Consider the following 16687-nt stretch of genomic DNA (forward strand, 5'->3'; position numbering starts at 1 on the left):
GGACTTTTGGCCGGTTTCGTTTATTCCCTACATCTCATCAACATCTGCCGCAGGCTCTTGGCTCATTCCTCTGACTGCTGACCTGCAGGGAAGCAGAAACCCAGAAAGAGGGAAGGAAGGCAAAAACTTGGAGACAGACCTGAGGCCGAGGAAGAGGCCGAGGCTGCAGCTGGTCTTCCGCCCTTCCCCACTCTTCCCACCCTGCCTTAACACCTCTCCCTAGCCAAAGCCCCTCAAGGTCCCCTGGGGCTCAGCCCTTCTCCCTCTGGGGCCCCAGGTGCCCCTCAGGGCCTGCATACCACCATGTCAGTGGCTGTGGAGACCTTTGGCTTCTTCATGGCAGCCGTGGGGCTGCTGATGCTGGGTGTGACCCTGCCACACAGCTACTGGCGAGTGTCTACTGTGCACGGGAATGTCATCACCACCAACACCATCTTCGAGAACCTCTGGTACAGCTGCGCAACCGACTCCCTGGGAGTCCACAACTGCTGGGAGTTCCCGTCCATGCTGGCCCTCTCCGGTACAGGGTGGAGGGTGAAGGGAGCAGAGGGAGGTGGGAGGTTGGAGAGAGCTCCGGGGAGTTAAGGTGCTGCCTGTGTTCTGACCTTGGGCGCCATTAAGCTCAGAGATCAGCTCCTGCAGCAGGGAGTGCTAGGGGTAGCCCCCTGTCTGGAGCTGCAGTGGTGACCTGGTCACACGTGGCCCCCTGCCCTAATGGGCCACTCTGTCTCAGTGGTTACAAGTGCAGGCACCAGGGTTAGACTGCCAGGCCAGTGCCTGCAGTGTCCTAGCTCTGAGCCTTGGGCAGATGGTAAAATGAGCTTTATTTGACCCATCTGTAAAATTAGGATCATAATAGCACCCATTCATAGGGTAGTCGTGGGGACTTTATGAAATAAAAGGTTCAAAATGTTAACATGATGTTAGCATCTATGTGCACTCAAACAATTTTAGCATTTTAGTGTTGGGTTGAGAGTGCTGGAGTTTGTGGGGCGAAGAGGAGGCCCCATCTTGGATTCTTGGGAGTTGAGACAATCTCAGTAGCCTCACCAGGCTTCTACTGGGACACCAATGCTGTGGTGAATACTAAAGGGCTGTTTTTATTAAAGATTCTGGGTGTCTAATGTAAGCAGGTGAGGGAGTGTGCATGTGTGTTTGGGGTTCTGGGGGGAGTGTATTTTTTCGGTTCTTTGCGAGCTAGAGCCTACAGCTCTTTTGGCCCAGGAAGATTCTCCCTGGTGGCCGTAGCATCTTCCTGCTTCCTGCTCACCCTGTGAGTAACCCCCCCCCCATTATTCCCTAGGGGAGTCTCCCTTCAGTCGGCCCCATGCCAAAGATCAAGAGGGGATGACCAGGAACCCTCTGCCGTGCCACTCCCGCAGCCTCACTGGGTTCTCCCGGAGCCCTCTGGCTCTTCTAGGTCCCCTTCTGCAGTTGCCAGAGGAAGGGTGAAGGAACAGAGGCCAACACTGGGTTTAGAGCAGAGCTACATGAGGTCCCCCAGCAATGTCAAAGATGCTCTGAGCAGTTAGGGGATCCAGGCGGGTCTCTTGTGTTCCCACTATTCCCAGAATCTCCCAAGGCAGCTGCAGAGGCTTCATGTTTTCATCCCTCTCTCTAGGACTTAACAAGGCAATTCCCCTCCCCTCCATGAGAGACCATGAGTGTGCATGAAAAATGAAGGGACAAGAAGGGGCTTGGAGGGAACGGCAGAGTGCAGCTGCGCAGTGTTAAGGGCATCTTGGTTCCGGGTGTGGTGCTGGATACTTCACATACACCATTTTAGGGCTGTTTGCGATAGTTCAGCTGTTGGGGATGTTAGTAAGCTCATTTTACAGAACCTGGAAAACTGCAGGGATGAGTATTAACCTGCCCCAAGTCACACAGGTGGTAGAGGGGTTAGAATCCTGACTTGTTTCTGAGTCCGGAGCTGGCTGACTTCCAAGGCCAGTTCTGGTCCTGAGAGGGGTCCTGAGTGTTATTTAGTCACCTTCCAGCTGTGCACCCCTAGCCTCCAGCCATTTGGTCCATGCTTTCACAGGCTCTTCAGTAATCTTTGTCTATCAGAGCTTGTCTGCCCCAGGTGGAGATGGGTAAGTGGATGGGTGGGGATAGGATATGGGGTAGGAGAAGAGGGTGGGAACTCCAGAGGGAATGGCTGAGAGCGAGAAAGTGCTCCCAGAGAACTTTGTCCCTCCTCCCTACCCCCAGCTCCAAGCCACTAAACATCCTCTTGGCAGGGACCCAGCCTTTCCCCTTCAGCCTTGCTGGCACTGCCCCACCTGGGAAAGGAGTGCAAGGTCCTTGGGTGCTTGGCAACTATCAAAGTCAGAGAAGGGGGAAGGGGAGCCAGGAAGGAAGCCAGCCATTTCCTTCAGCTTTGAGAAAGGGGAAACTGAGGTACTGAAAGCACATGCGCTAAACTGACTTGGATTGGTCCTGGGCCCAGGTATCCCACCTCCCAGATTAGAAACTGCCTTGGACCCAGTGACCCCATGGGCCACTGCTGCTCCCTACTGGTCACTCCAGGAAGATCAGGTCAGGATGCCAGGTGCAATGCTATGCACTAGGTGGGACCTGGAGAGAAGCAGGTGTGGGGAAGGGGCTGGGGTGCCCAGGTGTGGTTTCTGCAATGCACAGCTGAGACTGGTGGTGATCTAACAGAGCAGTGGTTCTCAACTAGGCGATTTTGCCCCCACAAGGGTCATTTGATAATCTACACATTTTAATTGCCCCAGCCTTGGGGAGACTACTGACATCTAGTGGTGGAAGCCAAGGATGTTGCTAAACATCCTACAATGCACAGGGGATGGCTCCCAGAACAAAACATTATTGAGCCAAAGTGTCAGTAGTGCTGAGCAGAAGCTCTATGAAGGAGGTATGGGCAAAATGTACCGGTGCAGGTGGCAGGGCAGGAGGGGCTGAGACTCCTTGGGATTGAGGTGAACTCTTGGGAAGGAGGGGTGTGAGACCCCTCAGCCTGTAGGCTGGATGGATCCAAAGGTGAAAGAAGAGGATTTGAGGACTTATAGGGACTGAGGCTGTAAGGGACTGTCTGTCTTTGAGGGGAGAGGAGATGGAGGGGTAAGGCACTGGCTCAGGGACCCATGGCTGCAACCCACCTCCCCAGGGTACATCCAGGCCTGCCGGGCACTCATGATCACTGCCATCCTCCTGGGCTTCCTGGGCCTCTTCTTGGGCATGATGGGACTGCGCTGCACAAACATTGGGGGCGTGGTGCTCTCCAGGAAAGCCAAGCTGGCGGCCACTGCGGGGGCCCTATACATACTGGCTGGTAATTGAGGGAAGGTGATGGGTGGGCCCTGCGCTACAGTGGGGGGTTGGGGGTGGCCCTTTACAACAGATGCCGGGGGTCTCTGTCTTCAGCTCCCACTCTTTCCCCTTTGCATTGACACCTGCCCTCCCAGGCTAAGCTGTTCCTTCGCTTCCAGCTCACCTCAGCTTCACCTATACTCACCAAATCCCTTGGCTACAAATCAGTCCATTAGCAATGTTTCTTGAACCTCCCACTGGAGCCAGGCATAAGTGAGGTGTGGGACAGATTCCAAAGGTGAGAGTGAGGGTCTGTCCTCCTGAGCTTACAGCCTGGCTGGGAAGATCAGAGTCAGGGTATACACACACACACGTGTGTACACACACGTGCACACACACACATGCACATTGCACACAGAAACAATATATGACTGGCCATCCCTTTTCAGTTTGTAAAACATATCTACACACATTACCTCATAAGCCTGTGAGGTAGGGAGGGTCTTTTCCTGTTCTCCAGATGTAGAAATAGACTCTAAGGTCAGGCAACTTACTGGAGGACAAGCCCCCAGCGAGTGACAAGGCTGATCCTCTAGTCTAGAGATCTCACTGGCTTCAGGCTTTCACTTCAGAGTGGCAAAGTCATATCACAGGCTCTGAGGGCTTTGGGAGGCCAAGGGACACAAGTGTCAGGACAGAAGACTGCTTAGAGCAGCTGGGCTTTCTAGGATGGATGGGGCACAGTCCAAGTAAAGAAACTAAGGGATCAAGGTGCTAGAGGGCAGGGATGAACAAGGCAGTTCAGGGGTAAAGAGGGGGCAAGGGCTGGCTGAGGAGCAGAGTATGGTTTCGGGCTAGATGGAGAAGTTTACAGTTGACCCCAGGAAACAGAAGGGTCGTGAGCTGGGGTGGGGGAAGAAACGGAGGGAATGAAATTTGCTCTTGGACTTGCTGCCCCACCTTCTACTCTCTGGGCTACTCCTGCCTGGCCCTCCCCCTAGTCCTTAGGTGCCTAGGGCTCCAGTGCCGTTCTCTCCCTGCCCCAGGTTGCTGCGGGATGGTGGCCATCACCTGGTACGCCTCCAACATCACCCGGAACTTCTTCGACCCCACGTATTCTGGAACCAAGTGAGTGTGGGAGCCCCATCCTCGGGGGTGGAACTCGGCCATGTCCCCGAGCTAGCACCGCCCCGTCCCGCCTTGTTTTTGTCCCCAGGTATGAGCTGGGCCCTGCGCTCTACCTGGGCTGGAGCGCCTCCCTGCTGACCATCCTGGGCGGCGTCTGCCTCTGCTCCAACTGCTGCTGTCCTCCTGAGGAGGACCGCGCCACCAGGTAAAGGAGGGTGAGCGGCAGGGGGCTGGGAGGGCGGCGAGGGCTGCGCCTCCTCCTGACCCTTGCCCCTCCCTCGCCAGCACCCGGCTCCCTTACAAGGCCTCGGCAGCGCGGTCCACTAGCCTCGCTGCCCACCTGCGCCCCGCAGCCTCGGATGAAGAAGGCGACATCAGCTTCGGCAAATACGGGAAAAACGCTTACGTGTAGAAGGCCTGGCCTGTGGATCCTATTCCCTTCCCACTGCCCCCAGCGGAAAGGGGTCCCTCGAACCCCGGGCAGCAGGCGCAGGCCGCTGCTTGGTGCTCCCACCTCAGGAGCAAGCCACGCCCCAGGGTCAAGCCACGCCCCGGGCTCCACCTTGGGCCTGGAAGCCACACCCAGCTCAGGCCCCGCCTCTTCAGCCGGAGCTCCGCCCCGGCCGTGCTTCCCTCTGGCCAAGAACCCGCCTCCTGAGGACTCACTTCAGACTCCTGAGACTGGACCCGACCTCTCTTTATCCTCTGAGTCTGGGGACTGAGCGGTTAGGCGGGTGGGGGCGTCCCCGAGTGCTTGCATTCTATATAAATACATGCATAAATAAATTTGTATTGTAAACTGAGGGGCTGAGGGTGTCATGAAGCAACTGGCCAAGCAAGAGTTGGCTGGGGCAGCACCCAGAGTCATCTCAGTTCTCGGACACCAGACTGTCACCTTTCCCCATCTCCATGACCTTTGGACTATCTTATCCAGCAAAACAGGCAGGTGCAAGTTATTTCAAGAGTGTGGCACTCTTATAATTACTGATAAGAGTCATCAAGGAACAGATCAGGAAGACCCAGATCAAGGAAACTGCCAGCCTGAGATAACGAGTCACTCATACTCTCAACCTTTCTTCACAGCTGTACAAGGATACAGGTGGACTAGAGCAGTTTCTTTACCTGGGCCTGAGAGTGGGTACCAGAAACTGGCCAGCCTTCTGAAACTGTGTCAGATCAAGGGTTTGGTAACAGTACATTTTTCTGGGGAAGGTTCAATAACTTCAAGAAACAGCTCTGGAAGTCTGTTCACAGAGGCTTGAGTATCAGTGAAATGTGTGACTCCATGGTGTCTAGCTCAGACAGCACTGGGTCATGGAAAGGCTTGGCACCCACTTAAGACTTGGAAATGAGACCATGAGAAAGAAGCCTGGCTTCTAGTGGAAGGAGGTGATAGATCCTTATCCTGGTACCTTCCCCTGTAGCACTGACTACGGTGACCAGGGGTGGCCTGGGTTCTGACCTCAGCCCTTTCCCCTTTCATCCCATCTGCTCACCTGTACTCTCCCCTGGGATGCAGAGACACTCACATCTGCATTCTAACCGGGCCCTCTCTCTGGAGCTTCAGAAGTATATGCACCCCCTATGTTTCACAAGCTGGGCAAATTCATTAATTCTCCCCAAAGCCACAGTTCCTGTCATTCCTATTACCACCATCGCCATCCTCTTAGTCACACAAATTTACAGCCTCAGTCTTCTCTGGCTTCTCCCTTCACTTCCCCTCTCCTCAGCTGCCAAATCCTATCGGTTCTCCCTCCAGTGTTTCACATCCACCTACTCCTCTCCCTTCACTGCCTGGTCCTGGGTCAGGCCCTCATCCTCCAATGCCCAGACTAGTCACAGAATTTCCTCAGTTGAGCTTCTTGTCCATATCCCTCTACTGGAGCATCATTTATTGTCCTGCCCTGGAAGCTCACTGGTGCCTCAGAAAAATCATAAAAGACACTTAAGACCTTGGCACACTGCCTCGCCCTAGCCTATCTTCCTAGCCCCACTTCTTACTATTCCTCTGTACAACCATGCTCTCCCAGCAAGCTGGACTGCTGCACTGGCCTCGGACACACATTTGCATCAAGGCTTCCCACTGGGCTCCCCCCAGAAACGCTGGTGCTTTTTGAGCCCACAAAAATCTGTATATCCTACCCCCTTCATACTCTTCTTTTGGACAATTTGTGGGTGTCCCATGGCCATGCCAGTCCCCGGGCTAAAACCAAAGCCCATATGGAAGGGACTGCACAGAGTGCAGACAGTGGGAAGTATGTTTTGCAGGGGCCCTTAGTGTAACAATCTACCATAGCAAGTACCGGGCCATCTGACTTGCTTTGTTAGCAAACCAATTGTAGTTTCTCTGGATAAGACACAAATCTTTAAAAGGGCCTTACAATTCTGAAAGGCCATGAAAATGCCACAGGGATGCCTGCTTAGCCCATAGTGAAGGACAGAAGCCAACCACAACTCCTGATGCTGCCACCCAGGCACCTCCAACCCAAATTCCCCTCTACCCAACTCCACAGCTTCTACCTCCTTTCCCACACTCCATCCTGCCTCTTCTCATCTCCTCCCCCTTTCAGGAAAACTAGCCTTAGCCAGGTCTCACATTTGAGTATTTAAATAAGTGCCTTAATATGATCACCAGGTTTTCTTTACCCATCAGTAATGGTCACGTGGCTCTAAAGGGCTATCTTAAAAAAAAAAAAAAAAAAAAAAAAGATGTTTTTATTGATTTCAGAGGGGGAGAGAGATAGAAACATCAATGATGAGAGAGTCATTGATCAGCTGCCTCCTGCATGCCCCCCATGGGGGATCGAGCCTGCAACCCAGGCATGTGCCCTGACTGGGAATCAAACCGTGACCTCCTGGCTGGTAGGTCTAAGCTCAACCACTAAGCCACATTGGTCAGAGTCAACACACCCTTTTAACATGTTCTTTTCTAGAAGTTAGAGCATTAAGACATGACCCCTGCCCTAAAAAAACTCACAAGATAGGAGCAAAGAGAAATATAAACAGCTAGTTACCATATAATGGGCAAGATGTTAGGGCTACTCCAAAGAATCCTCTAGTTTTTGAGGGAACTGGCTGTGAAAAAGCTTCACAACAAACTGCTTTAGGTCTTGAGCAATGAGGTCAACAGCTATCATTTACTGAGTACTTTCCAGATGTCAGACACTGGGCTAGGTGCATTGCCTCACTTATGCCTCACAATACCTGGGAAGTGGCTATGCAGAGTCAGAGAGGTAAAGTGACCTATCCAAGCTACACAATTAGTAAGTAGTAGTACCAAGATTTGTCCAAGACTGAAGACACAACTGGCCTGCTTCCCAGAATTCCTGGCTCTCCAAACTAATTCACATCAGTTAAAGTCAGTGCTCACTGAGGTCTTTAGCTGTGAGCCCCCCAAGCCTCTAGCCTTCCAGACACTAGCATTGACCCTCTTCTATTCCTGTGTGCCCAGGAAGGGGCTGTGGTGCCCCCATCACAAAACCCTGGCTCTAGCCTCTAGAAGCTTTTGGTATAGTGTAGATTTCCCAAAGGCCTGGGTGTCTCCCAAGCTGGGGACCAACTCTCCACTAGTATACAGGAAGCTGGCAAAAATTGTTCAAGGCTTTTCTTGAGGAGCTATGGTTTTAAATGGGAGTGTGGAGACCTTTCCTAGAGAATGTCAGTGGATAAGTTGTAGAGACAATCAGCATCAGAGGAAGGGAAGGCTCTGTCCTATTAAGATCAGCTGGGGAAGGCTGAGTGTGTCACTGAGTAGACAAATCTTACACCAAGCAGAACCTGTCCGTCTGATTCTTTTTATAACAACAACATATGAAATAAAGTTAGTGAACCTAGAAAATAAACCAAAGAGATTGTGCTGATTCAGTGGAAATCTGATAGGAATTCCAATGCAGGTTGATCACGGTGAAGCACGGGTGGTGTTTCTCTGCAAGGAAATCATCCTTTCTTCTAGTTTCTTTCTTGAGTGTACTTCTTGGAGAGGAAAAAAGGTTAGAACCCAGGAAAGTTTCCCCTCCTGAGAGAGACAATAAACCTAGGGCAGGAGTTAGCAGCCAGCAAGTTGGATTCCTGATGTCCTGGTTACTATTGCATAATGAACCATCCCAAGACTTGGGACTCAATGGCATAAACCTTTTATTATACACGCAAATTCTGTAGATCAGGAATTTAGATAGGACACAGCAGAGATGGCTTGTGTCTGCTCCATGATGTTGAGGAGACAGCTAGGATGACTCAAATGGCTGAAGGTGACTTGGTGCCTTGGGGCTGAAATCATGAGGAAGCATCTTCACTCCTATGATGGAAGCCTGGGCTGGGCTGGCTTAAAGGCTTGGTTAACTGGACCTGTCACTGGCAACACCGGCACGTGGCCTCTCCATGTAGCCTGGGCTTCCTCAGAGCATGGCAACTTCAAGACAGTTGGATTTCTTACATGGTGGCTGAAGGCTCCAAAAGCGAATGAAGGCTCCTAAACCTATATGATCCTATTAACCAATGGCACTCCAATAAACTTAATACAAAAAAACTCCAAAATGTTTTTTAAAAAAATCACAAGTGTCCTAGGGACAAGACAGAAGCTGCACCGCCTTTTACCACCTAGCCTTGAATGTCACATGGTTTCCCTTCCGCCACTCTTCTTGGCTGAAGCAGGCTGAAGCTGACCCAGATATCGGAGGAAGGGATAAGGACCCGCCTTCAGTGGAAGAACAGACAAAACATTTACAGCCATCTTTTCAAACCACACACTTAGGACTGTCTGTAACCCTGTTCTCACCACCATTCAACACAAAGCTGTCACCAACACCACTTGCCCAACTGCAAGTCTCCAGAGAAAGGGCAAGCAGTTCCCAAGGAGGACACAGGAACATTTGGGCCAGCCCCAAGAAAGTCCCTGAACTGGGGAAGACAAGCCTAACAAGGTACCTAACACTGACTTTGCTGGCTACCATTAGTATCTTATTGAGGTCATATGTTCAACAAACACTTCCTAAGCCCCTGCTTGGCTATGTTCCAACAGGGTCCTGGGCAACTAGGACAGCAACTCCAAGGAGCTTAGGTGCCTATAAATCACAACCTGCTTAGAAGAGGTGTGGGTGTAAGAGGCTCTAGTACCACACAAGAGTTACAGCATCCAGGGCCACCAAGAACAGGAGCCTCTATACCATGAATTCCTCCATGCCACCCAGAAACTTCTCAGTTTTCTTTGCTAATAACTTTACATACCACAGCCCTTGATAAGAAGAGCTTCCTCAGAACAACTGTTTCCTCAGACTGGCCATTCCTGGGGCCTTGCTGTATTCAAAAGAAACTCAGAGAAACTAGAGAAACAAAAAGTAAAAACAAATGTACTAAATCAATAACCAAAAAAGTGACATAAAGAAGCAGCCAAGAAATGAGAGACATGGGAGTGGTAGGAGAATGAGACAAAATCTTTCATAGTCAGGGGCCTAGAGGGGCAGAGTGGGAGCGGTGATTGACAGGTAGGAGAAAAAGACAGAGTAGTAAGTAGGTGAAACAGATGACCCGTCACCCTCACCCCCAAAACACCATGTGACCAAAAGGCAGGTGCTTCCTCACATGAGACCTTTTATTACGACAGTACTCTGGGGGCTGGCCCACTTCTCTGCCACATCCCTGGGAGTAAGACTGGTCTTCCCTGGAGGAGGTTTTTTGGGTGAGTGAACGGTTCCTCTCTTGGTCCAAGGGAGCACCTTTCCTTTTGGTTGATGTCCTTTCCAAGGCCAGGGTGATGCATGGAGGTCCTTCCTCTCCAGGAATACCCAGGCTCACACAGTCCACTTCAGGCACCTATAAGCAGAGAAACACAGGATGAGGAGAGGGTCTGGGAGGCTGGGAGTATATGAGGAAAAGGGTGTGGACCTGGGGCATATTCCAAGCTAACCTGGTCTCCTGGTGGGTGCCCAGACAGCGCACAGTGCAGTACCGGGCGCCACAGCTGATGCAGGTGTATGGGGAGGGGAAGCCACATACAGCACAGAAGGGGCGCTGGGGCCGGGATGGGGGTCCCGCACAAGCTGTCAGGTAGTTGGGGCCCTCGGCCACACTCAGGTTCTGCAGATACAAGGGGGAAGGCTCCACAACTCCTCAGCCCACCCACATAGCAAACACCTGCCAGGGACAAGTGTCTCTGTGGGTTCCTCCCCACAAGCTCCTCTCTCACCTGCTCCTCCAGCAAGGCCTGAAAGTTCTTTCGGAAGCGAAGTTTAAAATGATCACCTCGAGTTTTCTTCTTTTTCTTTCCTAGAGGTCAAGAGCAATGAGTTACTTGCCAAGTTCCAAGAAAGACACCATCTTTCTCTGCCCCATCATTCCCAGTGCCCTCATACCCTTTCCCTGCCCACATGCTCACCTGGGCTCTAAGAAGGCCTCCGTCTACCATCCTTTTCCCTTGCCCCAATTTCTCCAATCCCAGCCTTCCTTCATTTCTACACTCCCTAAATCTAAGACTTTATATTGGAACTGGAAGGGAGTTCAGAGCTCACCTACTCCATCTTCTTTACATACATAAGAGGAAACTAAGGCACAGAATGGGGAGAGCAACTGGCTCAAAGTCACCAAAGCCAGTCCCTGGCAGAGCCAGAGGAGCTCCTGGGTCATCCGCCCCCAGCCCAATGTCCTTCCACAACCCTAATCTGGTCAGACTCTTTCTCCTTCCTTCAGCTTGTCTCTCCAGCCCCACCCGCCTCACCGGTGTCTGCATCATCGTCAAACTGAGGTAGTCTCTTGCCAAGCTGGGGGAGTCCTGCGTGGGGGTCATCCTGGAAGTTGTCATTCTCCAAGGCCTCAAGCTGCCTGTTGATGCGACGTTGCCGGGCAGCCCTGTCCAGTACCCGCCGCTGTCCAGGGTCCTGGGAGCGAACTAGATGGGGCAGAGCCAGAAGAGTTGGGGAGGATGGGAAGAGGGGCAGAGAAGAGAGAAGCTGGGGTGACCCTGGCTCTGGGCAGTGTGTGGATAATGTCCATGGGGTGTGGAGCCAAAGTTCTCTGATCTAGTCACTGAGCCCTCAGCCCTATACCTTCTACCAATACAGTAGTCTCCCCTTATCTGAGATTTTGCTTTCTGCAGTTTCAGTTACCTTCGGTCAACTGTGATCTGAAAATATTAAATAAAAATTGAAATAAACAATTCATAAGTTTTAAATTGCATACTGTTCTGAGTAGGTGTGGGTGTAAGAAGCTCTAGTAACACCCAAGAGTTACAGCATCCAGGGCCAGCAAGAACAAGAGCCTGTGATGAAATCTCATGTCAACCCACTCTGTCCTACCTGGGATATGAATCATCCCTTTGTCCAAGTATCCAGGCTGTATACACTACCTGCCCGTTAACCACTAAGGAGCCATCTCAGTTATCTTATCAACTGTCATGGTACTGAAGTGCTTGAGTTCAAGTAACCCTTATTTTACTTAATTATGGCCCCAAGCCACAAGAGTAGTGATGCCAAAGATATGCCAAAGAGAAGTCGTAAAACATATGTACATATAGGGAAAAACACCGTTCAGTACTATCCTCAGTTTCAGGCTCCATTGGAGGTCTTGGAACTACTCCCCCTTAATGGGATAATGGGGGCACTGTATATCAGCCCCTCTGGTTTGCTTTCTTCCCAGCTAACTAAGACTGCCATTTCAGTCACTCAGGCCTGTTTTCTATCCCTTTGGCCACAGCCTTTCCTCCCAATCCCAGACAATTCAACCAATGAAATGCTGGCAGAAATCACACAACTATGCTGACAAGACCACTATAAACTCAGGGCTTCCAGGCTCCACTAGGACCTTAATGCACTTGGCCTTCATGCTCAGCAATTTTATTTCCTACCTTAAAGAAAATGGGCCACTGACACATAGAGACACTCATCTTTTAGCCTACTTTCAATCATAATTGCTTGGGTACCCAACCCCACCCCCATCACCACGGCTCACTGTTAAACTAGTCCTTCACCTTCAGCGGAGTCCTCCCCTCCCTCTTGCAAATTCAATTTCTCCTCCTCAGCTGGTACTCTCCTTTCAATGGAAAAACCTACTAAACTCTCTCATGTCTACCCAACTTCACAGCTACTCTTCTTTGACAGAGTGGTCCACGTGATGTTTCATTTCTTCATCCCCCATCCACCCTTCGACCCCCAGGAACAGGCTGGTTTTTTATGGGAACCACTCACTCAGGACACTGGTAACCTCCTTGGGCCAAGTCCAGGGTGCATTTTACTTGAGGTCTCTACACTCTGAGACTGTGTTGACCATCTTCCTCAGGTTGAAAGAGTCCCTTCATTGGCCTTTTTGGCATGATTCCAGGTTTTCCTTCCCCATCTCTGGCTATGCTTCCATTTCCAACCTTGCTTTCTCTCTCTTCCTCTAAGGAGATGGCTGTCCCTGTTCTCTTTCTCAGTCTATAAACTCTTCCTGAGATTTCTAATCCAAACACAGAGCTTTCTCACCCACTAGCAAATGACTCCAAAAGTGATTCTCTCAATCCAGAGCCTTCTCTTGAGCTCCAAAACTGACTACTCAACTGGCTGCAGGAAATTACCTGCTGACCCCATTGACGCTGTAACTCAAAATAAAAAATCTTCCCACCTAAGACTGCTTCTCCTCCTGTAGACTTTCTTTAACTGAATGGAACCATCTACATAGACATCCAAACCAGAAATCTAGCAGTTATTTTAAACCTCTCTCTTCATTACTATATCAGCTGTTCACCAGGTTCTGATAATTCTACACAAAATGCTTCTTTATTCATTAAACAAATATTGATTGAGTGCCTGTAACCATAATAATAGCATCAGTGCCGGTGGCTAGCACTTATGTACTAAGAGTCAGGCAGTACACTAAGCTCTGCATAAATGGAATCCTTTAAAGAATCAACATAGTTTAAATGGCCATATTACCCAAAGCAATATACAGATTTAATGCAATCCCTGTCAAAATATCAATGTCACTTTTTAAAGAAATAGAATAAGAAATCATCAGATTTGTATGAAACCACATAAGACCCCAAATTATGTTGAAAAGACTTCCAATTATACTACAGAGCTACGATAATCAAAACAGCATGCTATTGGCACAGAAACAGACACAAAGATCAATGGAACAGAATAGAGAGCCCAGATATAAAACCAAATGTATATGGGCAAATAATTTTCAACAAAGGAGCCAGAAACACACAGTGAAGTAAAGGTAGTCTCTTCAATAAATGGTGCTAGGAAAACTGGAAAACCACATACAAAAGAATGAAGCTGAATTACAGTTTGTCCCCATGTACAAAAATTAACTCAAAATGGATCAAAGACCTAAATGTGAGACCCAAAACAATAAGTTACATAGAAGAAAACATAAGTGCCAAACTTATGGACCTTAGTCATAGAGAGCATTTTATGAACTTGACCCCAAAGGCAAGGGAAGTAAAGGGAAAAATAAGTGAATGAGACTATATTAAACTAAAAAGCTTCTGCACAGCAAAAGAAACTGACAACAAAATAAAGGGGCAGCCAACCAGATGGGAGATGATATTTGTAAACAGTAGCTCTGACAAAGGTTTAATATCCAAAATATATAAAGAACTCATAAAACTCAACACCAAACAAACAACCCAATCCAAAAGTGGGCAGAGGACCTGAACAGCCTCCTCTCCCAAGAAGACACATGAACAGTCAATAGATATATGAAAAGATGTTCACCCTCACTAGCAGTTAGGGAAATGCAAATCAAAACTACAATGAGATACCACCTCACACCTGTTAGAGTGGCTACTATCAACAAGACAAATAATAACAAGTGTTGGAGAGGTTGTGGAGAAAAGGGAACCCTCATTCATTGCTGGAGGGAATGTAGACTGGTACAACCACTATGGAAAGCAGTCTGGCAATACCTCAAAAAATTAAAAATAGAGCTACCATACAACCCAGCAATCCCTCTCCTGGGTATAAACCTGAAAAACTCGAAAACATGTATTCACAGAGATATGTGCGCCCCTATGTTCACTGCAGCATTATTCATGGTGGCCAAGACATGGAAACAACCAAAGTGTCCTGTGATAGAGGACTGGACGAAAAAGATGTAGTACATGTACACAATGGAACACTACTCAGCCATAAGAAAGGATGAAACACTGCCATTCACAACAACATGGGTAGGCCTTGAGAACATTATGCTAAGTGAAATAAGTCAGCCACAAAAAGCCAAGAACCATATGATTTCACTCATATGTGGGATATAAAACTGAAACTCAGGGACACAAACAGCAGTGTGGTGGTTGCCAGAGGGAAAGGAGTGGGGGTGAAGGGAGTCTTAATATATGGTGACAAGAGAAGACTTTGGGTGGTGGGCACACAGAGCAATATACAGATCTTGTAGCATAGAAATCCACACCTGAAACCTATATGTTCATATTAACCATTGTCACCCCAATAAATTTAATTAAATATAATTAATTAATTAATTAATTAATTAAGAAATCCTTTAACCTTTACAACAACCCTATGGGACAGGTATCATTATCATCCCCAGCTTACTGAAGTTTGCATAGCTGGTAAGTGGCTAGGTCAGAATTCAAACCCCCAACTGCCCAGCATCAAAAAACATGCTCTTGATCACTGCGCATACTGCCTCCCTTCCAAGTGCCAGGTTGTGCCCTAGGCTCTTGGAATACAACCAGGGCCTACATTCTAGTGGGGAAAATAAATGATAAAACAAAAATGGTAAAGCATAGTATATGTTAGTATAAGGAAGTACAAAGTGCTACAGAGCACACGACAGAAACACCTAGCCTGGCCTGGAGTAGTTAGGAAGATTTTTGGGAGGAAAGTGAGTCCAGGTTGAGGCCTGACAGATGAATAGAAGTTAATTTGGTTGGGGAAGAGGGGAGGGCGTCTCAGGTCTTGGTACCAGCATGAGAGAAGACCTGGGTGGGAGACTGTGGTGCCTTCAATAAATTAAAAGTTATCTATGGCTGGTGTATAAAGTGTGTGTGTGTGTGGGGGGGGGGATATGAAGTCAGGTACCTATAGGAATTTAGATTTGGGGATTTTATGATGAGGGTGATAGAAACCCAGTGAGGGGCTTTAAGAAAGGAGTGACATAACTGGATTTATTACAAGTCAATCTGGAGGTGTTCTGACCCTCATCTCTTTTTACTTGGACTATTTAGTAACTTCCTAACTGGCCTTCCAACCTCTCTCCCTGTGCAATACAGTAAAGTAGCCACTAGTCACATGTGGTTAAAGTTAGATGTGGATTAAGATAAAATTTTAAATTCGGTTCCTTGATTGCACTAGCCACATTTCAAGGGCTCAACAGCCACAAGTAGCTAATGGCTGCCACGACGTACAGTGCTGATTAAGAACATTCCCATCATCCCAGAAAATTCTACCGGACAGAGCTGCTCTAGTCCCTCCAACCCATGCTCTGCACTGAAGCCAGAACTGCGCTTCCCAAAAGATAAGTTTGCTTGGGTCACTTCCCTGGCTTAAAGGCCCCTGACGGCTCGCCACTGCCCTAAGTTAAAATTCTTAGGCAGGGTATATAATGCCTTTCAACTGTTCCTTTCCCTGGCCCTCTTTTACTATTCCTCCGCAAACCCCGAACTGTGAACTTGGCTTCCTAAGCGGCTTGCTTTTTCTTGCTTTCTTGCCTTGGCAAGTGCGGTTCCCGCTGCGGGGAATGAGCCCCAGCGCATCTGCACCGCGCGAAACCTAACTCGACTTTGAGGCGTTCTTCCCCGCCAACCCTTCAGGGCCCCCTCCTTTCCAGAAGCTGTGCATCCCTCTGCCATAGCACGTATGCAAGTGTGCCCCCTTCCCAAAAGGCCAGTTCTAAGAAGATAAAAACCTTTTTTCCCTTCTCCATCCCCTGCGCCCGGCTTGGAGCAGGCATCAATAAAACGTGAATGGATGGTTTGGGAGCTGCCCCACGCCAGGACCCAAGGGCAGGGGAAGGGACTTGAGACTAATAACTGGGTGAGAAAATCTTAGGCCAGGTTCGGATCTGAGAGGAGGAAGGGAGCTAACCCCCGGGGGCTCACATACCCGAAGTTTTCTTCTCCACCATTTCCACAACACCGCGGACTGAAGAGCCTATTGCGCACGCGTGCTAACCATCCGCTTTGGTAAGGGCACCGTCACTTCCGGCGGTGTTTGCTTCTGCGCGTGCGCAATACTACGCTTTGCCTAATTACGTAATGTTCCCTTGGAGACGAGCAAGCTTTCTGACATATTTCATGGGGGCAAAAGTACTTCCGGCCTCAGTGTAGTTTTGTATTTTGTGGGAACCCTGAAAT

The 16687-nt window shown here is 49.3% G+C and overlaps 2 protein-coding genes across 2 annotated transcripts; one reads left to right on the forward strand and one right to left on the reverse strand.

The window, feature by feature from the left end:
• Positions 1 to 5203, forward strand: CLDN15 (claudin 15). Its single transcript, XM_081133135.1, has 5 exons — positions 1 to 520; positions 3131 to 3295; positions 4320 to 4401; positions 4490 to 4606; positions 4687 to 5203. Exons 1-5 carry the CDS (start codon positions 304 to 306, stop codon positions 4811 to 4813), a joined length of 708 nt encoding a protein of 235 aa, XP_080989261.1. The 5' UTR covers positions 1 to 303; the 3' UTR covers positions 4814 to 5203.
• Positions 5204 to 8518: 3315 nt separating this feature from the next.
• On the reverse strand, positions 8519 to 16534 carry ZNHIT1 (zinc finger HIT-type containing 1). The gene is made up of 5 exons (XM_081133136.1): positions 16437 to 16534; positions 11111 to 11281; positions 10583 to 10662; positions 10304 to 10473; positions 8519 to 10209 (listed from the first exon to the last, which is right to left on the reverse strand). Exons 1-5 carry the CDS (start codon positions 16456 to 16458, stop codon positions 10188 to 10190), a joined length of 465 nt encoding a protein of 154 aa, XP_080989262.1. The 5' UTR covers positions 16459 to 16534; the 3' UTR covers positions 8519 to 10187.
• Positions 16535 to 16687: the final 153 nt, after the last annotated feature.

Source organism: Miniopterus schreibersii (assembly GCF_964146895.1).
Source record: "Miniopterus schreibersii genome assembly, chromosome: 3".
Taxonomy (NCBI): Eukaryota; Metazoa; Chordata; class Mammalia; order Chiroptera; family Miniopteridae; genus Miniopterus; species Miniopterus schreibersii.

Coding starts and splice junctions, on each gene's coding strand:
- CLDN15 (XM_081133135.1), top strand. CDS start 304: ATGTCAGTGGCTGTGGAGACCTTTGGCTTCTTCATGGCAGCCGTGGGG. Junction 3,296..4,319: donor GGCCCTATACATACTGGCTG/GTAATTGAGGGA, acceptor TCCCTGCCCCAG/GTTGCTGCGGGATGGTGGCC. Junction 4,607..4,686: donor GAGGAGGACCGCGCCACCAG/GTAAAGGAGGGT, acceptor CTCCCTCGCCAG/CACCCGGCTCCCTTACAAGG.
- ZNHIT1 (XM_081133136.1), bottom strand. CDS start 16,458: ATGGTGGAGAAGAAAACTTCGG. Junction 10,663..11,110: donor TGACGATGATGCAGACACCG/GTGAGGCGGGTG, acceptor CTTGACCTCTAG/GAAAGAAAAAGAAGAAAACT. Junction 10,474..10,582: donor AGGCCTTGCTGGAGGAGCAG/GTGAGAGAGGAG, acceptor TTGTATCTGCAG/AACCTGAGTGTGGCCGAGGG.